The sequence below is a fragment of the Fomitiporia mediterranea genome (assembly GCF_000271605.1).
Source record: "Fomitiporia mediterranea MF3/22 unplaced genomic scaffold FOMMEscaffold_3, whole genome shotgun sequence".
Taxonomy (NCBI): domain Eukaryota; kingdom Fungi; phylum Basidiomycota; class Agaricomycetes; order Hymenochaetales; family Hymenochaetaceae; genus Fomitiporia; species Fomitiporia mediterranea.
The window spans coordinates 1,439,833-1,463,813 of NW_006760388.1; the positions used below are offsets into that span (position 1 = coordinate 1,439,833).

At 48.5% G+C, this 23,981-nt stretch overlaps 8 protein-coding genes across 8 annotated transcripts; 4 read left to right on the forward strand and 4 right to left on the reverse strand.

The window, feature by feature from the left end:
• Positions 1 to 346: 346 nt before the first annotated feature.
• Positions 347 to 2,318, reverse strand: FOMMEDRAFT_26468 (uncharacterized protein; the record flags this gene model as incomplete). Its single annotated transcript, XM_007263664.1, has 5 exons — positions 347 to 619; positions 680 to 1,225; positions 1,274 to 1,387; positions 1,445 to 2,008; positions 2,064 to 2,318. The coding sequence occupies 5 exons, from the start codon at positions 2,316 to 2,318 to the stop codon at positions 347 to 349; spliced, it is 1,752 nt and encodes a 583-aa protein (XP_007263726.1).
• Positions 2,319 to 2,817: 499 nt separating this feature from the next.
• FOMMEDRAFT_78928 (ATP-dependent DNA helicase) lies at positions 2,818 to 6,322 on the forward strand (the record flags this gene model as incomplete). Its single annotated transcript, XM_007263665.1, has 15 exons — positions 2,818 to 3,233; positions 3,282 to 3,334; positions 3,391 to 3,510; positions 3,571 to 3,704; positions 3,759 to 3,828; positions 3,892 to 3,946; positions 4,002 to 4,141; positions 4,210 to 4,382; positions 4,434 to 4,584; positions 4,640 to 4,692; positions 4,806 to 4,829; positions 4,890 to 5,007; positions 5,076 to 5,136; positions 5,193 to 5,544; positions 5,606 to 6,322. 15 exons carry the CDS (start codon positions 2,818 to 2,820, stop codon positions 6,320 to 6,322), a joined length of 2,637 nt encoding a protein of 878 aa, XP_007263727.1.
• A 153-nt stretch (positions 6,323 to 6,475) lies between these two features.
• On the reverse strand, positions 6,476 to 8,419 carry FOMMEDRAFT_26470 (uncharacterized protein; the record flags this gene model as incomplete). The annotated part of the gene is made up of 4 exons (XM_007263666.1): positions 6,476 to 6,758; positions 6,824 to 8,038; positions 8,096 to 8,298; positions 8,348 to 8,419. 4 exons carry the CDS (start codon positions 8,417 to 8,419, stop codon positions 6,476 to 6,478), a joined length of 1,773 nt encoding a protein of 590 aa, XP_007263728.1.
• A 974-nt stretch (positions 8,420 to 9,393) lies between these two features.
• On the forward strand, positions 9,394 to 15,053 carry FOMMEDRAFT_78263 (cleavage factor protein; the record flags this gene model as incomplete). Its single annotated transcript, XM_007263667.1, has 24 exons — positions 9,394 to 9,706; positions 9,812 to 9,963; positions 10,014 to 10,094; positions 10,148 to 10,305; positions 10,365 to 10,511; positions 10,568 to 11,214; positions 11,269 to 11,435; positions 11,491 to 11,559; positions 11,618 to 11,812; positions 11,873 to 12,008; positions 12,082 to 12,266; positions 12,318 to 12,512; positions 12,562 to 12,756; positions 12,811 to 13,210; positions 13,233 to 13,234; positions 13,266 to 13,458; positions 13,516 to 13,594; positions 13,649 to 13,790; positions 13,849 to 14,004; positions 14,063 to 14,209; positions 14,280 to 14,430; positions 14,492 to 14,626; positions 14,683 to 14,815; positions 14,879 to 15,053. The coding sequence occupies 24 exons, from the start codon at positions 9,394 to 9,396 to the stop codon at positions 15,051 to 15,053; spliced, it is 4,353 nt and encodes a 1,450-aa protein (XP_007263729.1).
• Positions 15,054 to 15,249: 196 nt separating this feature from the next.
• Positions 15,250 to 16,505, reverse strand: FOMMEDRAFT_79553 (uncharacterized protein; the record flags this gene model as incomplete). The annotated part of the gene is made up of 4 exons (XM_007263668.1): positions 15,250 to 15,636; positions 15,693 to 15,847; positions 15,901 to 16,057; positions 16,113 to 16,505. The coding sequence occupies 4 exons, from the start codon at positions 16,503 to 16,505 to the stop codon at positions 15,250 to 15,252; spliced, it is 1,092 nt and encodes a 363-aa protein (XP_007263730.1).
• A 311-nt stretch (positions 16,506 to 16,816) lies between these two features.
• On the forward strand, positions 16,817 to 21,449 carry FOMMEDRAFT_138994 (WD40 repeat-like protein; the record flags this gene model as incomplete). Its single annotated transcript, XM_007263669.1, has 8 exons — positions 16,817 to 17,037; positions 17,090 to 17,209; positions 17,257 to 17,368; positions 17,424 to 17,693; positions 17,743 to 20,950; positions 21,008 to 21,099; positions 21,153 to 21,270; positions 21,325 to 21,449. The coding sequence occupies 8 exons, from the start codon at positions 16,817 to 16,819 to the stop codon at positions 21,447 to 21,449; spliced, it is 4,266 nt and encodes a 1,421-aa protein (XP_007263731.1).
• Positions 21,450 to 21,629: 180 nt separating this feature from the next.
• Positions 21,630 to 23,133, forward strand: FOMMEDRAFT_152913 (DNA glycosylase; the record flags this gene model as incomplete). Its single annotated transcript, XM_007263670.1, has 9 exons — positions 21,630 to 21,942; positions 21,997 to 22,015; positions 22,088 to 22,167; positions 22,222 to 22,289; positions 22,347 to 22,376; positions 22,443 to 22,525; positions 22,582 to 22,820; positions 22,877 to 22,938; positions 22,999 to 23,133. 9 exons carry the CDS (start codon positions 21,630 to 21,632, stop codon positions 23,131 to 23,133), a joined length of 1,029 nt encoding a protein of 342 aa, XP_007263732.1.
• A 236-nt stretch (positions 23,134 to 23,369) lies between these two features.
• On the reverse strand, positions 23,370 to 23,864 carry FOMMEDRAFT_138995 (uncharacterized protein). The gene has a single exon (XM_007263671.1). The coding sequence runs from the start codon at positions 23,655 to 23,657 to the stop codon at positions 23,457 to 23,459; it is 201 nt and encodes a 66-aa protein (XP_007263733.1). The 5' UTR covers positions 23,658 to 23,864; the 3' UTR covers positions 23,370 to 23,456.
• Positions 23,865 to 23,981: the final 117 nt, after the last annotated feature.

Sequence of the window (23,981 nt, forward strand, 5' to 3'; positions counted from 1 at the left end):
CCCATCTCCCCCATATGACCTTTGTAGCATAAATTTATAGCATATACCATAGAACTATAAGCCAATCCCTTTACTATCAAGTCTGCTTTAGCTCCACTCTTTTGATGACTGATAAATATCAATACAACCGAATTCCGCTCTTTGCATGTAAACACATTCTATCCTGTTGAATAATTTACGGTATATCAATATGAAGTTGAACCGGGTCACGCGTATAATGACACTGGTTCATCCTCAAATACATGTCGACAATTGCAAGAAAGCTCCACATCGAAAACAGGTTGTAGCAGTCCATAAGAAATCACTGACAAGAAATAACGGGCATATACGTAGAGAAACATTTGCCTTATACCTTGACTCGCCGAACCTCCCACTTGGATTTCTCTCCGTCCTTAAGCAAGACGATGACCTTCCCGGCTTGCTCTTCCCAATGATCGAGCCTGCGTAAGTTCGGACACTTCCAAGCGAGGACGGAAGCGACTTCCTCGTTCTTCTTGATACGCGAGCGGTCCGAAAGGGATACAGACGACATTGGCCCAGTTGCTACTTCGTAGAAGAACGGAACGCCGTGGAATGCAGTCAAATCGGGGAGCTGTTCGAGTAGATTCGCCCAGTCCACCTATGAAGGGAAACAGTTGGCGGGATACTCCACTTGATTGAAAAGGTTTATCAAACTTACCACATTGGATATAGTCAAAGGTCCTTTATGAGCAGACATACTACCCTTCTTCCCTACGTCTAGCCATGTAAGCTTTGGCACGCGGTCCACCAACTTACGAATATCTTCAAATTCTCCATAACCAACCAGTTCTAAGCGTTTGATACTGTATCTCTGCAGCGCTTCAAAGAAAGTAGTATCCCGATGCTGGCCTGTTAGGCGGACACCCTTGATCGTCTCCAAGGGCCGAGACCCTGACTGGCATGTCATGATGGCACACGCGACCTCCTTACTGCTCTTTAGTTCACGGAGCCGCGGTAAGGTGCCAGGGGCAAGTACAAGTCCGGCAACATTCGCACGAGGTCCAACGTCAAGGTGGAGGACCTCAATGTTTATATGAGCTGCTAAGAAGGTTGAAGCAGCGTCGAATCCGTCAAGAGAACATGTCAAGTGTGTGAGATTGAGAGCTCGCAGGCTCGGCCATCGTCCATACATGAAGAAGTTATCAGCACTAGGGCTGGAGAAGCCCGATTGAGCAATATAGTCGACGTTGAGTTCCTTTGGGAACTCCGCTCAGCGTCCATCCTCGAGTTGAAGTCAGAAATAAAAGCCCACCTCCAAGTTTGGGCACTGGTGTAACATTTCAGTGATCCGGTTCAATTCTGGAGTCTTGTTTTGGCCATAGCCCTTTCTGAAGTTGTGCACCGAGACGGATGACAGTGACGGAAGCTGTGTGTGTGAGGCATTGAGTCAGGAGCCGTAGGGATATGTAACCAAGTTACTCACAATCCTTGGTCGGGCTGTTCTGCAGGGTATTGATTCTTCGGTTGTAGGGCTGAAAACCAAATTGTCATGAATCTCAACTGCTCTCAGGCTTTGGCACTTGAGTATGGTGTGCCATATACTGTGGAGTGAAATTAGGGAATGATTGCACGACCAGACAAATGCAGTCAAACGCGTCATTTTCGAAAGCGCCGACGCAAATAATCGTCCTTGCTTTGCATGCATCGTGAGTTCATCGTCACTGGATTCTAATTCCGTGTCAGAAGCAAGAATATCCGATGGGGTGCAAGGAGCTTCGGCTGTGCGCTCATCCAATATCTCAAGGCATCGTACATTGGCCGCGAGCACATAATTGCTTGCGAAATGACTCCAAACGGCGATATTGCTGATCTTGCAGCGGATGACACGATATTCGAAATGCCGCGGGAAAACAATACTGAACATGCGCTTGCAAGATAGCGCCAACGAAAGCAAATCACGCTTGCTATCGATGTATGAGACGATTTCATCTAGGTTTTCGGTCGGTTGGCGTATTAGGCCACGCTGAGACGGCGATAACCCAACGAACTAATATGACGGAGTCAAATCTAGCATGATCGCTACAGTTAAAAGGAATCCATACGGGCTCGACGATCGTCAGCAGATGTAATGATAATTTGTGCTCTTCTTCTGTCATTCTGAGCTGGCATCCACCCGGTTTCGTAGGTAACGCCGTCAAAAGCTTTCTCAGCGCGTCGACTGCTGCGAACGGATCTTTCTTATCATAAGCAGCGGGATTCGTGTCAACAGCTTTAAACGGCTTCTTCGCACGAGCTGAAGACAGAATTTTGGACTTGGACGCATGAAGGCGTGTCCTGGACGTGCTAGCCCCCACCATGATGGTGGAAGAGATAGGCTCCTAGACCCCGATCGCTGAAGCTGTGAAGGAGGCTGTATTTAAGCGCCTAATTCTTGATTGCCGCCATGCATCCAGATTTGGTAAACACAGGTGAACAAACTAGCAACTGGAGTCAATCGTACCTCTTGAAAGAGAAAAAAGGTAAATTTTTTAAGTCATAGGGCTTCAGTCTTTATTATATATATTGAGACAGCAAGCTCATGACAGAATTGTCGAAAAAACGCAAAAGTTTCGCCGTCTGTATACGATATTAAGTTTACACGCGAGAAAAGAGTCACGTGCCTCAATGAAAGACGCGTGCACGCGACGCGTCGTCTCTCGCTTTGCATCTTAGATAGCCCACAGACAGAGGTACACTGCTTTGTGGCTTCATTCTCATCATGCAGTTCACAACAGATGAGGTGGGCTCTGACGATGTAGGTACATGTCGTTATCTTCTTACATCTTCACATTCACTAACAAACACAACGTTCCAAAGATGGAAGCAATCCTGGAATTCACAGCCCAGGAGGCTGCTCGGGGCACGAGTTCGCGCCTTGCTTCGTCGAGCACGGCTGTGAATGGAGATAATACGTATGAGAGGCGTCAGGAGCTCAATGGAAGAATGTCTGCCCTTGATGCAGAACTAAAGGACGTCAAGGAACAAATTAGCGACCTTCAGGACCTTCAAGCTCAGATTCTTGCAGAGAAGCAGAACATTGACCAGGAGCTGAAAACGTTAAACGGATCACGGTTGTCAGAGGTGATAGCATCGTCATCTGGTAAGGGCAAGGGGAAGGCGCCTTCTGGCGGAGCAATCAATTACATGACGGAGGCTTTCGAATGGTCAGGGGAACTGAAAGCACGTATGCGGGAGGTGTTTAGCATTCAAAGCTTCCGACTTTGTCAGGAAGGGTGCGTTCGTATTGAGATTCTTGCTATGTACCCCTGACGCGCGTTTAGAGTCTGTAACGCGAATATGGATGGTCGAGATATTGTTTGCATTATGCCTACAGGTACTTCTTCTGCGAAATCATCTTCTCAATCACTCCTGTTTCATGACGTTTCCTAGGGGGTGGAAAGTCTCTGACGTACCAGCTTCCCGGGCTTCTAAATCCTGGCTGTACCCTTGTAATTTCGCCTTTAATATCACTAATCACGGATCAAATTCTTCACCTTCACGAATTCGGAGGTACGTACGCACTGTCAACGTACTACGAAGACGCACTTCTGACTCCGCATTGCTTCTTAGTTGAGGCAGTTATGCTAATGGGCTCAACATCTAAGGAAGAATCACGGGACATATACTCACGGTTGGCAGCTGCGGCCAATCCAAAGGCTAATCGCAATGGAGCTGTTCTGGAAATAAAATTCTGCTATGTGACAGTACGTTGGACAGACCTTCATCTCGGAAGCTTTCTCAGTTGAAGTCTTCTGCAGCCAGAGAAAATAGCTAAAAGCAAGTCATTCACATCAATGTTAGAAAAACTAGCAAATGCTGGAAAGCTGTGTGAGTGTGCCGCTTTCTTCGCCGTTTTTCTTTTGAGGATATCGTACTGACGCTTCGCCTTAGCGCGAATTGTTATTGATGAAGCCCATTGTGTTTCGCAGCTTGGACATGACTTTCGGTACGTCATAGTTGGTGACGTGATTGGCCGTGCATCATTAATATCGTATACAAAGACCCGACTACAAAAAGCTATCTATCCTCCGACAGCTGTTTCCACGAGTTCCGATATTAGCTTTGTCCGCCACATGTCCTCCGAAAGTACTGAAGGACTTATTACTGACTCTACGCCTCAAGCCTGTTGTCAGTGGCACAGGTAAAGTTTTGTTATGCGTGTCTCAATGTAATGATTGCTTGCTAATAATGTATACATGTCAAATCAAGCTGCAAGCGCTGATGGGACAGTTTATTTCTCTGCTCCGCTATACCGCAAAAACCTGCATTACCGAGTGGTACCTAAACCATCATCTTCAAATGGACTGATAAAAGCGATGTCAGACTACATACTAAATCATCATCAAAATGACAGTGGAATCGTGTACTGTATGAGTAAAAAGGTTGCGCTTGAATCCATACGTAGCCGAATGGGAAATCTAACCTTCTTCCAGGATACAGAGGCCGTCGCGGAAGGACTGTCAAAGGAAAGTGGCGGTAAAATTCGCACTGGCGTATATCATGCGGATATACACGACCGTGATAAGGCGAATCTCCATGAAAGATGGCGAAGGGGCGAAGTGAAGGTGGTATGTGCTACTATCGGTACGTTATGTCTTCCGCCTTGGCGAATGTCGCGCTCATTCGCTCAACTATCAAGCTTTCGGACTTGGAATCGACAAAGGAGACGTGCGCTTCGTATTGCATCATTCAGTATGTATTCTGATCTAATCTATCATTCGGGCAAATAATGATGCAAGTTTACAGATGTCGGTGAGTAGATCATGTGTGTATCACTTCCATATTAATGAATGAGGTCTCTTCAGAAATCTTTGGAAGGTTACTACCAGGTATGCATGTCTTATAGGAATTTGCAATTTTGATTTACTGATTGTGTCCTGCTGCGTCAGGAATCGGGAAGAGCAGGCCGTGATGGAAGGGATTCTGATTGCCTACTCTATTTCCGCCCGCAGGATGCCTCACGACTTAGTGCTCTGGTATGTGGTGAGCTTGAGGGGCAAGGAAAACGTCAGCTAGCTCATTAATTTACATCATCGGTTCTTATGGAGAAACTAACATGTGATTATACACACCAGTGCGGGACATACTTCGGTTCGCAGTGGATGTGGAGGAATGCAGGAAGCTCCAATTCGCGAGGTTCGCTAACACTAAGCCCATGATTAGTGAGACTCAGAATTCTCATCGAACCATAGATACTTTTCGACCTCCGCGTCTCTATCCATGAGTGCATGGGGAACGGCAGAGACCGATGCGCATGCTAGATGTGGGCACTGTGATAACTGCACTCGACCACCTGAAAGCGTAGAACGGCGTGATGTGACGTTCCTGGCGTGGCAAATCCTCCGTGTCGTGCAAGCTGTTGAGCAAGGCACTGGTCGAGTTACACTCGGAATGCTGGCAGATCTTGTTCGCGGCGCTGGGGGCGGCGCGTTTGGCGTGGCTTCCGGGAAACGTGGGCGAGGAAAAGCCAAAGATGGACTAAAGGAAAAGGTCGAACTGGACTTGGAGGAGCTTTCTGGAGGGAAAGTGTCACTTGGGAAGGACGTGAGTCACTTTCTTGCCCAAACACGCTATGATACAAGTAATCCATGTCCGGACTTTCCAGGACACGGAATTTCTGATCCTGCACTTGCTGCTATCCGGTCATCTGAAAGAGTCATTCCACAGCACGGCGTATTCAATCAACGTATACGTCACCTCTGGACCAGGCGCCTTACGCCTTGCACGGTACTCGAAAGAAGATGTGGAGTCAGGCAGAGGACAAAGGATTGAGGTCGCTTTCCTGAAGAAAGGGAAGGAAGCGGGGAAGAAGAATGACAAATGTAACAAAACAGGAGGCAGAGAAGCTTCCAGAATTCTCTCAGGCGGGGCGAAGGGTAAGAAGCGAAAAAGGGGCGAAGAGAGTTCGGATGATGAATATTGGCAAGACCATGAACACATTGGACAGGATAATGCTACGATGAGCCTCTACGCCGATGGTGATGACCTTACACCGGAGCCTGATGTGCGGGAAGCCGAGAAGACGAGTGCATTGTACCGTGCACCTCAGAACGGGACCGCGGCGAGACGCCATTCTCAAATCGCTGAGGCAAACGATAGAGAGGGATGGTCTTTCAATATGGGAGAGCATGCATCTTCCAGTACTGGTTCATCATCCACTGGTCGTCCTCAAGCAAGATTCAAACCGAGCGTAGCTCCTCAGGTGAAAGCAGCTAATAGGACAGTCTCGAGTAACAACGAAGTAATAGCGCGAACCCCGCTTACAAAATTCAAGAAACCACTAGATGACGACGTGATCGAAATAATATCGGATTCGGAATAGAATACAGGGTGACATAGGTAACTAATATATTTTGTAACTTATGAGCAATATGTAGCAGTAATACAATGCAATCACAAGAAGACCGGCTTCCACATAAACGTACAATATTTGGATCGAATGGCGAACATAGGGAGAGAGAAGGAATTGACACACTTAGGCTTCCTCACGAATGGTGGTTGAAAATGCGGAGCGGAACTCGGGGCGTGGGGGACCTGCCTGCTGCTGCAGATGCGGCTGGGAACTCGCGGAAGAGCCCCCGCGTTTGAGCGCAGGACGTAGCGGAACCTTCGGAATAAGACGGTGTTCCATGTCGATACGGATACCTTCTTCGTTCTGCCAACCTACGCCAACTTCAGGATAGTCAGCGAGGTCAATAGGGTACTCGGTACCCGGATCTGGAGCAACGAAGACTCCGTCGTTTGTCCATAATTGATCTCTATTCAATGGAAACCCCAAAAGGTTATAAAATTCAATGAAGAGAAGCGCGAAAAAGGTACATACCCGCGTTTATTAAACCAGCCTTTGCGGCGTTTTTCATGCGGAATAGGGGATGGGCAGATGAGTGTCTCGGAGAAACGCACTACCTTGGATTGCTCCAAGCCTGCGACAATGATTGGCCTCGGGACCTCATCCTTGCCGAGGCGTCCCTGTGACAGAGTACGACTGCGAATCGGCAGAACCGGTCCAGAAGTGAAAGCAACACCGCGAGGTGCTTCGTCCTGCGGTGAATGGCGCTCGCGGGATGATGTTGAGTTTGATGACTGGGAGCCACGGCGCAGCGGTGGTCGATCCCGGTCATAGAAACTCCCAGGCGGTGGTGGCGGAAAGACGTCAATGCCTCCGCCATTGACTCTTCGTTCACGTGCAAACGCGGAAGTTGGGCTGACTTCCCTGTCTGGAGACGCCCGATCTCGTTTGCCGTCTGGAGAAGGCGCACCACGCAAAGGGAGAGGTGGGTGACGATCCGTAGTACCAAGTCCCGCTGGTACTATAGACATCGAGTCGCGGCGGTTCGGAGGAGAAAGTCGTTCTCCTGGAAGGACACCAAAACCAGTTGGAATAACTGCACCGCTGAGTCGCCTCTGGCGTGACATTTCCGCTTGCGTTATTGGGTCCGAATTGCGCCGCGCAGGAAGCACATCGCGAGGACCTGAAGTGAAAGTAGGAGGTACGTTCGTCCTGTCTGGGAAGGAGCCGGTAGGACTGGTACGTGGCGGACTGGAACGCGCCGAAGACGGGCCCTGTGGAAGGATTACGGGCCTTTCAGGCTCGGAGACGCTGTTGCGTCTACCGCTCGACCCAGAATCACCACTCCCGCTTCGAGGACGTGGGCCCTCCTCGCTCCCCCGAGAAAGAGGATGGACCTGGGACGCTGCTGTACTCGAGATTGGTAGAGACATTGGAGGTGGGTGGGGAGAACCTGGTGCAGGCGGTGCGGCACTATGGTTCGTCGCAGCGTTGGAATCCTTGATTAGCATTGTTGAGTTCCGCCGTGCGGTTGCTGGAGGTGAGACCTGCTTGGTTTGCTCGGTAATCGGAAATTGTAACAAGGTGTCGACGGAAGAGTTGGAGTAACAAGTGAGAGTATCAGAGTCGGCCTCCGAGCGCTCGTAGACGAAGACGTCGAGCATCGGTGTGTCGGGGTAGATTTTGTACGATCTACTTGGAGAGGTATTCCTTGGGCCGCCACGATCACCCGTCGTACTAGTTTTCTGACTAGATAATAACTCGTTAAAAACGAGCTTACGAGGACGAATAGAATCAAAGACGCACTGCACCGCTGGTGGCGGCATGTAACTTGATGGGGCTTTCACAGAGGATTGCCCAGCAATTCCAGAAGACGGTCGTTGAGAATCAAGCATATAAGAGTTAGAGCTCGAGCTTGAAACCAAATAGTATGTAGGGTTGGCGGCCTGAGCAGCCCTGGGTTGCGCCTGCGCTGTCTTCGGCCGTGAAGCGTAAGACATTCCGGGTTGCTGTAAACGCACTGTCAGCGACGGAACACCATTGGTGTCGGTAACCAACCTTGTGAGCATCGATTTGAGCCTTTTTGCCGAACGGTAGAGGTACTGTTTGCCAGCCGAGCGTCGAAAGCATCTCGAAGTGCGAGCTAGGTTGGCAAGGGTTAAAATATGTTCATTAGCACTGACGGACAAGTACGGACCGTCTTATAGAGAAGAACGAAGACGTCGTTGCCAGTTTGAACCTGTTGCTTTCCGCGCCACCCGCATGAGCCCCTAAAGCAAGGCCCATACATGAGGAGAAAGCACTCCTCAAATGACGACGGCGTCCATTTACATCACACACGTGCAAGATTCTGAGTCCGAAGGAGATTCTTCCTGATTAACCTTCGCACTGGCGAAAAGGACAGCGTTTAACGATGTCATCGGGAAGGCTAAATAGCGAAGCAAGGGTGTGAAATGAACTGGTAGATCATGTCTGTTGAAATTCCGATATCCGCACTAAACAGAAGATCCTTCTAGAGACTGCTAAGTGATGTAGCACAAGGTGAGCGTCTAAAATACGCGTGTTCCTCCTCTGGACATGGAATATTAAAGGGTGAGACACGACAGTAGCAGTTGAAAGCCTAGGTCATGTGGGGAACAGGGCGATCCGGGGTAACAGCATCGTTTCACCAGAAGAGCACGAGACTAATAGTAATACTTGTTTGCATTTGCGTGCAGAACTAGCTACAGGTAACAGGAGGGAATAAACTTATAAAGGCCGAAGAAGTCGGGTCAGGTGACGTCCCTAAGAGATACGGCATCTTTTTCTTCATGCAGTCTACGGCAGCCCATGCACAAGTAGGCCGATAAACGTGAGGCCAGAAGTGTCACATTATTTGCCGGACGAGAGAGCCCATAAGAATATGAGTAATAAATGTTCAAATCAAAATTATCAAATTGACAAAAGCGTGAATTTATGGAAGGTCTTGATCACGTGCCAGCCTCATTGGCTCTTGAACCTCTCCTGCTTCACGTTGACTATGTTCAAGGGTCTGATTTGACCTCCTGATTTTCTTATATCTCGGGTGCTCGGTTAGGCTATTCCACGGGGTACCAGCTGTTGACATGCAGGCGTTGCGGAGCGAGATACTTCCTCCTAGTGGGGTCCAATTTGCAACTAGTCTCAAGTTGCTGCCGTCCCTTGTCATGCGAAGCCGTCTGGATCCATACGGCTCAAGTCGGAAGTTTGTATGTAATATAGTCGTTGCTCACTCGCATCTGCTTCGCATTTTTGAAGTCGTAGAAGAGCCTGTATCACCTCAGCTGCAAGCCAGCCAGAGCACTGGAAGGGACGGGTGGTCTCGTGTGAGGAAGGATACGGAGGCAGTCGAAGGAGAGGTTGAGATGGACACGCAAGGAGAAGGATTCGTCAACATGGGTGCAGTAAAGGTAGTTATATTGTTCTCTGCATTGCTAGAAGTCCATTGGTTGTGCGTTAGGAATAAACGTTTTGACATTTTGCCATTTGTTTAGTCTGCCTCAGCGAGTAAACCGCTCTCAATGACAACGTATCAATTTCATTTCATCCGAGAACATCGGCTTCATGGAATCGTCACTGGACTTGAACCCGTGAAAATACTTTCGTCAACAGAGGACTCTCTTGATCGTCTCCTCGTCTCCTTCAAGGATGCCAAAGTACGTAATGTTACTTATCTCTAGCCACGTTAGTGATGAAGCTCCTTTAGCTCGCCTTACTGGAGTGGTCTCCGGAATTGCATGATTTGGTTACTGTTTCCATACATACGTACGAAAGAGCTCCCCAAATGGTGAGACTCAGACTCAGATCGCGTCACTAAGAACCAATATTTACAGTCTACAGACATTTCTAGATCCCAGTAAATTTACGGGGCAGCTGAGGGTCGATCCTCTTTCGCGCTGTGCGGCTTTATCACTACCTTGCGACTGCCTCGCTATACTTCCATTCTACCACAGCCAGGTGGATCTCGACCTGGTAGATGCGGATCAAACAGTTAGCAGGTGACTGCGGATTTTCTTATTAACGGAGCTTGCGGGTCAATTCTCATTCCCAATTCAAGAGATATTCCTTATTCTCCGAGCTTCATTCTTGATCTCTTCAACCAAGTCGATCACCGAATACGAAATGTTATTGATTTTGCCTTCCTTCCCGGATTCAACAATCCAACTCTGGCCGTGCTTTTCCAGACACAACACACGTGGACAGGGTGAGTTTTCTGTCCTTCCTAGAACTTTGCTGCTCACTCGGATTGTGCATTCATAGGCGGCTTAAAGAATTCAAGGATACCTGCAATTTGTTTATTTTCACGCTTGACCTCGTCACACATATGTATCCCATCATCACTTCAGTGGAAAATCTTCCTCACGACTGCTTTGCGATGCTGCCGTGTGACAGCTCTCTCGGCGGTGTTGTGATCATCAGCTGTAATTCGCTCATATATGTGGATCAAGCATCACGGAAAACGGTACTACCTGTCAACGGTTGGGCTGCGCGAGTGTCCGACATGCCAATGCAGCAACTTCGCCCGGAAGAAATGAACCGCGACTTGCATCTTGAGGGTGCGCATGCAACGTTTGTAGATTCACGCACCTTTTTTATCATAACCCGTGATGGCTTGGTTCTACCCGTTGAGATTGTAATGGATGGGAGGACAGCACTGCGCCTAGCTCTACACCCTGCGATGTCGCAAACAACTACACCTGCGCTCGTGAGGAATGTGGCTTTTAGAAGTGCTAGTGGAGACCAGGCTCCACGTTCCCAGATTCTCTTCGTAGGAAGCACAGTAGGTCCGTCTGTATTGCTCAGGGTTACCTGGGTGGAGGAGGAGATTCAGAAGGACAAGCAACAAGGGGACATTCCTGCTGCAGTCGCAGACAATCCAATGGCAGTGGATTTTGACGATGAAGATGGTGAGTGTTAGGTCGATATTACTTAATTCTCGATCTAACATACTTAACTCTCAGATATCTATGGAGACGTCGCGAAAGAAACCCAAACAACGCATGGCCAGCCTACAGCAGCGTCCCAGGCTGCCGTGGAAACAAAATCTGTTATCCATCTTTCATTGTGTGATTCTTTATCTGCATATGGTCCGATAAATTCCATGGCCTTCGCCTTGACAAGGAATGGCGTAAGTTACTCTGTTACGGCGGAAGGACGGAACATCACATTACGTTTGTTTGTAGGATCGTCCAACGGCAGAACTCGTAGCCGCAACAGGATATGCCAGGCTTGGAGGCTTCACATTATTCCAGGTATTATTCTTTCTGCTCTTGACGTAATTGTCCCATCTAAAGTTTGTCGAGTAACTAGCGAGACGTTCCCACCCGTTCCAAACGAAAATTGCACGCAGTTGGTGGAGCACGGGGTATTTGGTGTATTCCAGTTCGACAGTCATTGAAGGTCAACGGCTCTGAACGGTCACGAAACCTTCTTCCCGGATCTTCCGAAGTAGTCGATACGGTGATAGTCAGTACGGATGCTAACCCGTCTCCTGGCTTGACTCGAGTATGTAGTTTCTTTCAGTCCATTCTCACTTGTAAATTGCCGTTTTACCCTCTCGTGTAGTTCGCCGCGAAATCATCTCGGAATGATATTGCAATCACAGCGCGTCGAACGGAGACGACTATCGGCGCAGCACCATTCTTTCAACGCACTGCCATCATCCATGTAACAACTGATCTTATACGTGTTCTTGAACCAGGTGCGCGGATCTTCCGTGCTAAAGTAGATTGTACTCCAGAATTTCTCACTGATCTCATAAAATTAATCCGTAGATTGTAGTGAGCGACAATGCATCAGGGATATGGATGGTTCAAATAAACGACCGAAGATACGATTTTGCTGTATCTCCGATCCGTTTATCCTCGTCATAAGGGAGGACGAGTCACTGGGTTTATTCGTTGGTGATGCGGAACGTGGGCGAATACGAAGGAAGGACATGACGCCAATGGGTGAAAAGGTCTGTAGTCGTCCTTCAGAATCGGTCATGCACATCCTGATCCATGAATAGGTATCCCGATATTCTGCTGGGTGTTTCTTCTTGGACCAAAGTGGCATATTTGAACTTCACATGAGCGAATCATCACCTACTACAGGCACTTCGGATGACAAACAGAGAATGGGGACAGGTTCGCTCGAGTCTGCTGTTGATGCTCAACGCGGAACTCAATGGCTTGTTCTGTGCCGACCTCAGGGGGTCGTGGAGGTCCGTTTCCTATCAGAGATTCTTCTACATTTGTCTCAAAGGTTCTCAGATATGGACGTTGCCTAAGTTAGCGTTGGTATTTTCAACGTCATCCCTTAAAGACTTGCCGTCCGTGGTATCCGATTCTTTTGATCCTCCAGCACTTTCGTTGCCGGAGGACCCACCTCGCAAACCACAGGAGGCCGACATTGAGCTGTTGCAATTTGCACAGATTGGAGAACTATATCCCCATCCTCACCTCATTGTATGTCTCATTCTAAGTTTCTGAGGAATGAGGCAGTATTCATGACATCGACAGGTAATGCTGCGTTGCGGACAATTAGCGATTTATCAAGCAGTGGCAGTGGATAAGGATGACTTCCCGGAGTCGACCGTGCGGACGTCTACGCTCAAAATCAAGTTTATCAAAATGGGTACCCGCTCATTTGAACCACGTCAGCTTGAGCCAGCGGAAAAATCTTCGGTGATAGCGGAGCAAAGACGAGCTCTCCGGTCGCTTGTCCCATTCATAGTCTCCCCAAACTCCGAAAAGCGCGTCTCAGGCGTCTTCGTCACAGGCGATGAACCATGTTGGATTGTCGCCACGGACAAGGATGGACTAAAGATCCACTCATGTAGTTTCCAGACTGTTAATTCGTTCACATCTTGTTCCGTCTGGGACTCAAAATGTGACTTCCTCATGCATACCGATGAGGCATGTCATTTCCCAAACCGCATGAGTTGTGGCATCGATTGACCTTTGCCGTATTACAGGGACCATGCCTCCTAGGATGGATTCCTGAATTCAATCTTGGCACGGATATGCCCTCCAAGACGGTCACCGTAGGCCGCACATATACAAATGTGACTTTCGATGCGGCGTCAGGCCTGATGGTCGCATCCTCTGTGGTACCGAATCCGTTCACAATCTTTGATGAAGAAGGAAACAAGCTGTGGGAGCCTGACGGTTAGTGACGTTATCATTCCCTTTTCAGACTTGTACTTACGATGCATTTCTTCAAAGCTCCAAATATTAATTACCCTCACTCTGTGATGTCCGCACTGGAACTCTTCCATTCGGACCTTTCTTGCGTAATGGACGGGTAAGTTCATGTCCTTTAATATATTCTTTGTATTTTATGCGGACGTGCACCTAGATACGAGTTTCAGCCGAATGAATTTGTCACTGCTTTGGATTGTGTGCAACTTGAGACTCAGAGCACGGAGAGCGGAACAAAAGAATTCATTGTAGTCGGCACAACTGTAAACCGAGGAGAAGATTTGGCAGTTAAAGGGGTGGTACGTAACCGCAATTGGCAACGGTTCTCTTAGAAGGCTTATAACAATGAGGGTGTAGACTTACGTGTTCGAGATTGTCGAGATTGTGCCAGATCCGGAAGGTGGACTTGCACGACAATTTAAGCTTCGTCTTCTGTGCAAAGACGAGGCGAAGGGACCCGTCACAGCGCTGTGCGGAATGAACGGGTATCTCGTTTCTTCAATGGGTCAGAAGGTTGGCAATGCGAAATAGGTCATGTCTAGCAATTAATTCTAATGGCCTTCATGGACAGATATTTGTTCGAGCCTTAGATCTAGACGAGCGCCTCGTTGGAGTCGCCTTCCTGGATGTTGGCGTATACGTCACGTCCTTACGCACCATCAAAAACCTTCTCATTATTGGAGACGCGGTTAAAAGCGTGTGGCTTGTCGCATTCCAGGTACCGACCGCATTTTTTTCCTGTCACTTTTTGAAATACAACGGCTTATTATATCCCACGATACTTGTAGGAGGACCCATTCAAGCTTGTAATAGTCGCCAAGGAGGTCCAACGACTTGATGTTATGACTGCCGACTTTCTTTTTGCCTCCGATGGAGACTTCTATATCGCAGTGAGCGATGAGGAAGGTATCATCCGTCTTCTAGAATACGACACTTCTGGTATGCTGGACTGTTTGACTCAGTTATTTGCTTCCACTGATTTATTCCGAATTCATATCAGATCCTGAGTCTCACAGCGGCCAGTATCTCCTTCGGCGAACAGAATACCATGCACAGGTTGAAAGCCATACGACTGTCCTGATTGCTCGTCGGTCACAAAATGATGGCCTTGTTCCACAGGCCAGGCTCATCAGCGGTATGACACTCACTGGTGAACTTTACTATATATCTGACATTTTTAATACTGAAAAGCTGCTGTGGATGGGTCAATGTATGCTCTTACTCCTGTGGACGCTGACGAGTCGGCGAAGCGCCTTCAACTTCTCCAGGGACAGCTAACGCGCAACATGCAGCATGTTGCAGGTCTAAATCCACGAGCATTTCGGTAAGTCATACTGGAAAGCTGACAACTTGCATGAATGTGTCTAAGTAGTTTTTTCTTCATCAGGGCTGTGCGCAGCGACGGAGTCGCGAGACCTCTCACAAAGGGCATCCTAGATGGCAATCTCCTTGCTGGATTTGAGCAATTACCTATACCACGACAAAACGAAATAGCCCGTCCTATTGGCACAGACAGGTTGGCTGTACTGCGAGACAGACGAGAGTTGAGCGGACCGTGGTAGTCAGTGTGCGCATGTGATCGACACAGCCTAATTCTGCAGTGTTATGTATCGAGATTTATATTATATGGTCGGTTTACTCGAACCCCAAGCTGTTCATTGTCAAATCAGAAAAGTAGCAATGAAGAGAGTGATCATCTCTGCAAGGAACGTTTGAGTGACTGGTCTATCTGGCTCATTATACTCCCATTCTTACCCTTTACCGGCGCCGTAGCCCACTGCTGTTCACCGATCCGCTTTCAGAGCCTACTGTAGCCCCCGGTTCTTTCTTTGCGGCTTCTTCTCTTGCCTTCGCATCCCGCACGGCTTCACCCTCACGACGCCACTCGCGTCGTTCAAAGGCGTCCCATTCCTCTCGGGCATCAATCCAACGCTCCTGTACGTCACGCACGTCGCTGCGTAGACCCTGAAGAGGACCAGCGGCGGTTGAGAAGAGCGCATATTCATTAGGGCGCTGCGATCGAGAATTTGATTCGTCTCCTACGGGAGTAACTGTGCCGGGTGGTGCTATATTTGAAGGCTGTACATAGACATATCCTGTTGCCCGATCGATTACGTGCGTGAGGTGCAGCATGGAATGCTTGTCCTAAAATATACATTCATACTCAGCAAAGAATATCAGACGGTGAATATACAACGTACTTCTACTGCAAGAGTCTCAAAGCCGACGAGAGAGTAATCTTCAATGAGTGAACACATGGCCATATTCATGGCAGCGAAGCGCGGCGATGCCGATGTGAGGAGATTTTCAAGGTGTGATAGGTCTTGAACTTCGGTGTAGAAATCCAAGTTGAAATCTTTATATATTTATTTCAGTACGCGGATCCCCTGACGTCAATATGCGACTTACCGAGATCGCCATATTGAGAGACAAGGTCGACCTTGGAGAAAACATTTATATGAGGCAACTCGAGATGGAGCATCGTACGAAGAGACAACAAAAGCACAGAGACGTATTTCGACGCGTCGGTGACATAGTGTGCGTCGCATAAATGTACGCAGGCTAGCTAATGAATGAGTATTCAGGACAAAGTAATACAAATAAAGGAAAGAAACTCGTACGCGAAATCCGACTCGTGTGAGCTTTTCCACAATTCGCTTGAGGCTGTCATGACTCGTACTGAGCTCGACTTGACCAGGCAGGTCAAAAAGGACGTATGCATCTTTTCCGAGTTCTCGAAGGCCATCCTCGAGCCAATCAAAGTTGGCCTCAAGGTATTCCATGCAATATAGCATAGCACCGTTAGGTCCGAGCCCGTGCTCAGTCATGACGTCTTCTAGTGTGATTAACGATGATATGTCTAAAGCACATGGATACGGTATGTTATCATTCGCGGGATCCAGATTAACGACAGAGATGGGTCGATTGAGCGCGGTAAAGAGCTGGTGCTTCCCATAGGCGTACGTCGACTTTCCACTGCCAGGAGGCCCGATTATGACCTCACCAAACGGCATTACTTATTTTGACGGATGAACTGGAAAAGACTCAAGAAAAGACTCAAAAGAGGGTACAAGGGCCTTTCTTGGTACGCTAATAAACCTCAAGAGAAAGCACCGCTGGTAGTCTCAGCAGGGCCACAGAATGAGTGTCCGTTGAATGGGATAGCTCAATTCCGGACTGGAGAGCAAGTAAAGATCTAATACAAATGTACATATGCAGCAAATATACGTATTTTATTTGTCACGCCGTGTTCGCGTGACCACATCGTTACTGACACGTCCCAGCTTCTGGTGCATCTGCAGCTCTTCCACCTTCTCCGATAGCCATGAAACTCAAAGAAATTCACAGGACAGCGACGTTCGCCTGGTCGCCGTTGCCCGAGGTCCCTCTGCTGGTCTCTGGGACTGTTGCTGGTGCACTCGACGAGTCCTTCAGCAATGACAGCCAGCTTGAGATATGGGCTCCGGACTTTATGGACAAGGAGGAATATGATCTAGGCGGTATTGCTCAGAATGGGCCAAAGGCATTCATTTCAACCACGTCAAGGTAGCTATACTATATATTCAGGAAAAATCGAGTATTTCTACTTCTGCTTCAGGTTTAATCGACTCGCCTGGGGTTTGCCCAATACCGGTCGTGCCAAAGGTGTCATAGCTGCTGGCATGGAGAATGGCGAGCTGGGCTTGTGGGACCCGGAAAAAATACTTGGAACATCTGAGTATGTCTTCATTCTATATGTGATGCGCGTTTCTTACGTGTTTTCAGTGCCGGAGAGTCCCTCATCCTGCGCAACACCACTCATCAAGGATCAGTACGCGGACTCGACTTTAATCCTATCCAGACCAATTTGCTTTCGTCTGGGGCCACAAATGGGGAAGTGAGTATATTTTAAAGTCAATTATTTCTAATAATACTCACACCGTATGCCACAGATTTATATATGGGACTTGAAAGATCCGAGTAAGCCGTATTCACCAGGCACTCGATCCTCAAAGCTCGATGAGATCACGTCTTTGGCATGGAACAGACAAGTCCAATATGTCCTCGCATCATCTAGCAGCACAGGCTACACGGTTGTGTGGGATCTGAGGAACAAACGCGAGGTTGTAGCTCTTGCATACGGTGGTGCTACACAAGGACTCAACATCATGGGAGCCGCAGGCAGAAAGGGTATGAGTGACGTCGCATGGCATCCCGATAATGTGAGATAATTTCATTCTGCAGAAATTTGTCTGTTAACACGTTTCACAGGCGACCAGGCTGGTGACTTCATCAGAGGACGACGCATCTCCAGTTGTCATGGTCTGGGACTTGAGAAATGCGCGTGCTCCGGAAAAAATACTGACGGGTCATGAGAGAGGAATCTTGTCCCTCTCTTGGTGCAGAGAAGACGCTGATCTGCTACTGTCCTGTGGTAAAGACAACCGTGCCCTGTGCTGGAATCCGCAAACAGCTGAGGTCATCGGTGAACTTCCATACGCCGATAATTGGGCTTTCCAGGTCCAGTGGTGTCCTCGAAACCCTGATCTTTCAGCAACCGCTTACTTCGATGGAACTATTGGTATTCACTCGATTCAGACGACGAATGATTCTGCGGATTCGCAAGCACCCGTCCCAACACCTAAGGCAGATGGGTCTGACGTTTTTGACGTTCCGGGCTTTTCTCGCACGACACAACCAACCTTGTCTTTGAAGCAGCCACCGAAGTGGCTGCGTCGGCCAGTATCGAGCTCCTTTGGTTATGGTGGTAAACTGGTGTCTGTATCAAACCTTCCATCGGCTCAGGGCAAACATCAAAGCGGTGTTGTGCATCTACGAAAAGTTGTTACTGAGCCGGACATTATTGCTCGCGTCAAGGAGCTTAAGGGAGCCGCAGATGGGCAAGACCTCAGTGAATTTGCTCAGAAGAAAGCCGCCGATGCAGAGGCACGGAAGGTCCACGATACTGCAAGTTGGAAGGCTCTCACGAGTTTATTCAAGACAGATTCAAGGGAAGAGCTTGTTACCTTACTAGGGTTTTCCAAGGCAGACATTGCTGCTAGGGTCGCTGAGGCAGTCGAGAGAATCAAAACGACAGCTACGCCGACTCAAGCACCTACGGAGGAGTTGGATCACGAGCATACAAAGCCTCATGAGCCAGTCGTATCATTTGCCGAGCCTGAACCAGAGCCTGAACCTGAACAGGAGCCAGAGCACACACCGTCTGAACAGAGCACGAGTGCGACATCGGATCACACAGATGTTGCTGGTGCTGTTGATGGGGAATCGACCACGACGGCTCCGTCGCTATTCGGCGATGACATTGGAACTCCTCAAACAGATGCCGAAGCAGATTTCTTCAGTACGATGGGTACCATCCGTAGTGCTGTCCCTGAGCGTGTCCAGATTCCACACACCAACTACGCCCAAGACTCGTCTGTTGCTGCGACTGTCGGTTCTCGTCCGTCTTCTGCTGCATCCGAGACTTTGAAGAACAACACATTCCACATTTATCCTTCTGAAGAGTCCGAAATAGACAGGCTTATCACCAAGTCGCTGGTAATGGGTGATTTTGAATCAGCAGTGACGCTCTGCCTGTCAGCGGAGCGCTTTGCAGATGCAATTCTTTTGGCTGTAAAGGGTGGTCCTGAGCTTCTTCAGCGCACTCAACAAATATATTTTGAGAAGCGTACGATTAATCTGCCATACCTCCGTTTGTTCCAATCGATTGTCACAGAGGACTTGGACGACATTGTCCAGAATGCTGATCTGCAGGAATGGCGAGAAATCTTCGTTGTGCTTTGTACCTTCGCAAAACCCGACGAGTTCGCGAACCTCGCGGAACAGCTCGGCCAGCGTCTCGAGTTCCACGCAAACATCCTTAAAAATGCAGGATCAGCATCTGCGGATGAACTCAGGAAGAACGCTACTCTGACATATCTCGCCGCAGGCCGGCTTGAGAAAGTAGTAAACATCTGGATTGAAGAAATGGCCGAGGAAGAAAACTACCTTTTGGCTGGCGCCGACGAGAGGAGCAGCTCACGCTATTCTGCACACGCGCATGCATTGCAGACCTTCATGGAAAAAGTCACAATATTCCGTAATGCTACGAGCTATTCAGATGCAGACTTGAAGGTGGTGCCAGATCCTGCAGCGGCTTACAAGTTGACGGCACTCTATGAACGGTACTACGAATACGCTGATTTACTGGCAACGCAGGGTCTATTGGAGGAAGCGATCAGCTTCTTAAAACTTATTCCTTCAGACTATCAGAGCACAAGCGGTACGGGTCTTGATTTCAAGATGGCGCGTGAGCGCATTCTTGCCGGTTCTGAGCATAGAAAGAAAGTTGCCGCTCGAACTCAGGCACTACCATCGACTGCAGCAGCTACATTACCATCGCAGCCTGGCCCATATGGGTACCAGCAGTCGTCATACGCAGCGCAACCAGTTCCCGCAATTTCTTCATCCACGAGTAGGGGTCCGACATATGCACCATATAATATAAACGGATCAGCAGTGCCAACCCAAGTAAACAATCCTTATGCTCCTCCGGCTGCGACAGCCCCAATGCAGACTACCTACCAGCCTTCGGTGCCAGTGCAACAGTTCCAAAGCGCATATGCTCCATCACAACTGTCTGCCCCGTCCGCACCTGTTTCGACCGCGCCTCCTCCTAGTGGCCCACCGCCGCCTCCAAAGAAACGAGATAATTCTGGATGGAACGATGCACCAATTCTAGATCGTCGGACACCAGTTTCAAATGTGCCGGGAGGAAAGGCGCAAGCAATTACTTCACCCTTCCCGAATGCCACTCCACCTCAGTCTGTACCTGGTTCACCCGCCATGCATGGTCCTCCGCAGGGACTCCCACCTCCACCACGACCGGGAAGTGTCAATAGAGGCCAATCACAAGTTATGCCTGGTCCACCACCTCCAGGTCAACGACCTCCTGGACCTCATGGCGGTCATATCCCTCCCCCAGGCAGGACCTTCTCACCACCACAGCAGGTCCCTTCTATTCCAGGTCATATTCCAGGTCAACAGGCAGGTCCTCCACCACCTCGAGGTCCGCCTCAGTTTGCACCCCCTGGCCGTGTGCTCTCGCCACCGCAGGCGCAAGTGCAACCGAGCCATGAATCTACACAATCGCCTTATGCCCCTCCAGTGCCTCGTGGGCCTTCAGGACCTCCAGCTGGCCCGCCTGCTGTAACGAAACCATATGCCCGAGACACTCCTCCTCCTGGTTGGTCCGGTCCTAATGTGCCAGTCCCTCAGCAAACAGGTGCACAACAACAAGAACAACCTACTGGACCATACGCACCACCACCTTCGTTGGCAAGACAGACTTTACCTCCTGGTGGTGCGGCTCCGGCACCGCAGCTTTCAACTGCACCTCCTCCACAAGGGCCCCCGAGTAGCTCGGCAGGACCGCCTCGTACCCCGGCTGCGAAGCCCGGACCGCCGCAACCCAAATACCGTAGGGTTCTCTTTAAATCCAGCCATCTAGATTTATTGACGTTATTTTTCTCGGCAGCTCCTGGTGATCGTTCGCATATTCCGGAGTCGTCGAGACGCTCGTACGAGATATTCTTGCAGGCTCTTGAGCGTTTTAAACAGACTAGCGCGGTGAGTAGACATATTTTTTGGTTATACTTTTTGCTCATTAAAACTTAACTCAGCCCCCTCAAAAACGTATGGTCGATGACACTGAGCGTCGACTGAACTTACTGTTTGATGCTCTCAATTGCGAGACTCTTTCACCCCCAGTTATAGAACGGCTCAACGTTCTCTCAGAAAGTACGTACTCCTCTAATCCAACATCGTAATATGTGTAACCCCCATGTTCTTCAGCAATGGCCGCTGGGGATCGTCAGCACTCCCTTGCACTTCATGCGGAAATGCTAGCCCAGTGTTCTCGCACAGATGACATTGGGCTCTGGATGTCCGCTATCAAACAGCTCATCATGCGCGTATAAGATTCGTTCCACGCCATTGTGAAATGTACATAGGCTGTCTAGAAATAAATGTTTTGAGCATTGTTTGTCGATTTATTTGGTCCATGTCGATCAGCAGTATCCATAATTAGGTAGTATGATGTTTAGCTCCTCTGATCTGAATTGTCTACATCAGCCTTCCAGAATTCTTTCCCAACGATCATGATAGAAGATGAAGAGTTAGATGAAGCCCGTGAAAACGAATCAAAATCAAAGCTCAGACTATCCCTGGAGAAGTTCACTTTCCGTTCTCCTCAGCCGTCACCCAAACCATCAAGGCGCAGCGAACGAGGTATGGCTTTGGAAGAGCCAGTGCGAGTTATATCCAGACTGCCTAGCCCGGTAAAGAAGAGGCAACTCACCACGGCATTAAATGACTCTCCTACGAAGGCGAAAAAGCAGCGAGGCTATGCTGGTCCAGAGAAATATGCGCATCTGGATCACCTCACAGACTGCCTTGGAGATTACCTAGACGGTAGCCATTCAACTGCTAATAATTAATCGGGTCTGACCGAAATATGAAAAACAGTGCTATTCTGCGGGATAAAGTGGTTATACTCTCACAACAACTTAGGAATGTGATAGCAAGAGAGGCTTATCTCCTTCCTTCTTTCGCGTAGCCCTGGAGTGCGTTCTGCAACAGAGGGACATCATTTCGCTCATCCCGGAAATAGATTCTATAAAATGCTCCATGGATCAGGTTCATATTTCTTGCTGCAGGAAGTTAGAATCGAAGTGCTAATTGGTGTCCTAGGCTTTACAGATCGTCTCGTCCCTCCAGCGGAAGACCATACTTTGCCTGCTTTGTATAACATTGGAATAGTAGGTCTTTACTTTGCTAAGAACATGCGTTGAGGAAATTTTATGGGACGACTACAGATTAATTTAGTCGATCGTCCTTCAAGTTGCGTAAGTAGTACTACTTCCGTCTATGTTTCATAAAGAATAGAATTTCTCGCTTCTTTTCTTATGTAGGAGGACGAGTTGTCATCCAAGGAAATGGTAGAAGGCGTACCGTCCCTGCTCCGGAAAGTTGTAAAATATAAACCTCGATTCATGTAGGTATTCGTTCACAATATGCATTGCAACTCCTTACTCATGATGATATTTTCAGATGTTTCATCGGAAAAGGCATGTCTGAAAGGGTTGAGAGAGGTTTTAAGCTTGCGATCGCAAGAAACAGAAGTTCGAGCCAGTATTTTGATACTTCGCAAGAACCCGCGAGAACGACAACGCCTTCAAGAAAACGACATAAAGGAGCAAGCTTAGCAAGGCACACAGATAATTCGGATTCTGCAGATAGTGGGATTGGTCTTAGGCCATTCAAGATTACCCACGCAGATAACACTGGACGTGAGGTTTCCATTTACTACCATGCGCTAACTACGCTGTGCTAATCCAATGTATAGCCGTGAAGGAGACCTTATTCTTCTGCTCGCATAGTTCTTCAGGACTTGCGACGAGCATGAACGTGGGTCTAGAGCCTACTCTCATTGTTTGTCTCTTGGTCAACTCTTTGATAATTGTTCAGTTGCAGGAAAAGACTGATGTTCTCAAACAACTCCGTGAATTCGTCGCCAAGCATAAAGTAGGAACACTCGATACGTCGACATTCGAAGAAGTTCCTGTTGAATTCGATACTGTGCAAACTGCACAGGTCACTTGAAATAATTTGTTATACGATCAGCATATTACGTCTTTGTTGGATGCCGGAATATCTTTAGAGCCATAGGAATAAGAGCTTTCGACAAGGAGAACAAGTACTATTAATGTGTCAGTAGATTGACTTTTTAATGACTATCTTCAGACATCATCATCATCATATCATATATCTTGTTGAATAAAGCACCAATCGGCGTTCGTAGGTAGTATTGATATAAGGAGATATGACGAAGCGTGTGGGCGAATCAATTGTGAAATACACTAATCAGGATACTCCATTAACAACGACTCGTAAAATATTACATCCTATCAGTACCTTTTGCAACTCTACTTAACGACCAGCGCTGTGACTACTGAATGGAGATCAGTCAGAGTGTGTAAGTCCGGTTCGGACGCACAAGAGCGTGATCCACCATGCTTATTAGTGCTTACTAAACACGGTGGGGACTGACGTGGTACACTGGCAGTTGCTGAACGTGACTGCTGCGTACCAGGCGAATCAGGTTTCACAAAAGCACGCTGGATCATTACAGACGGGGCTGGCCGGGGAGAAATGAAAAAGAAATATGTACTCGAGAGATGACATATGTGTGGCGATCATCTCCTTTGAGAAAACAACCAAGAGCCGGTTGCCACAGGACAACACTGGTGGCCGCTAGTCAAGCACGCATCCATGCAGACGGAAAAGATGGAAAATAAAACAAAATAAAAAATATAGCACGGACTGCGAGAAATTGATGCTGATGATGGAAAGACGTGGAAGGAATGCGAAGCGCAGCAGCAGGAGCGAATAAATATAAAGTCACACTTGTGCCGAAACGCGCGTCGTGCGTGTCGCCTCGGACTCGGACG

Bases quoted from the DNA above. Each gene is read 5' to 3' on its own strand.
- FOMMEDRAFT_138995 (XM_007263671.1), bottom strand. From the start codon at position 23,657: ATGATCCAGCGTGCTTTTGTGAAACCTGATTCGCCTGGTACGCAGCAG.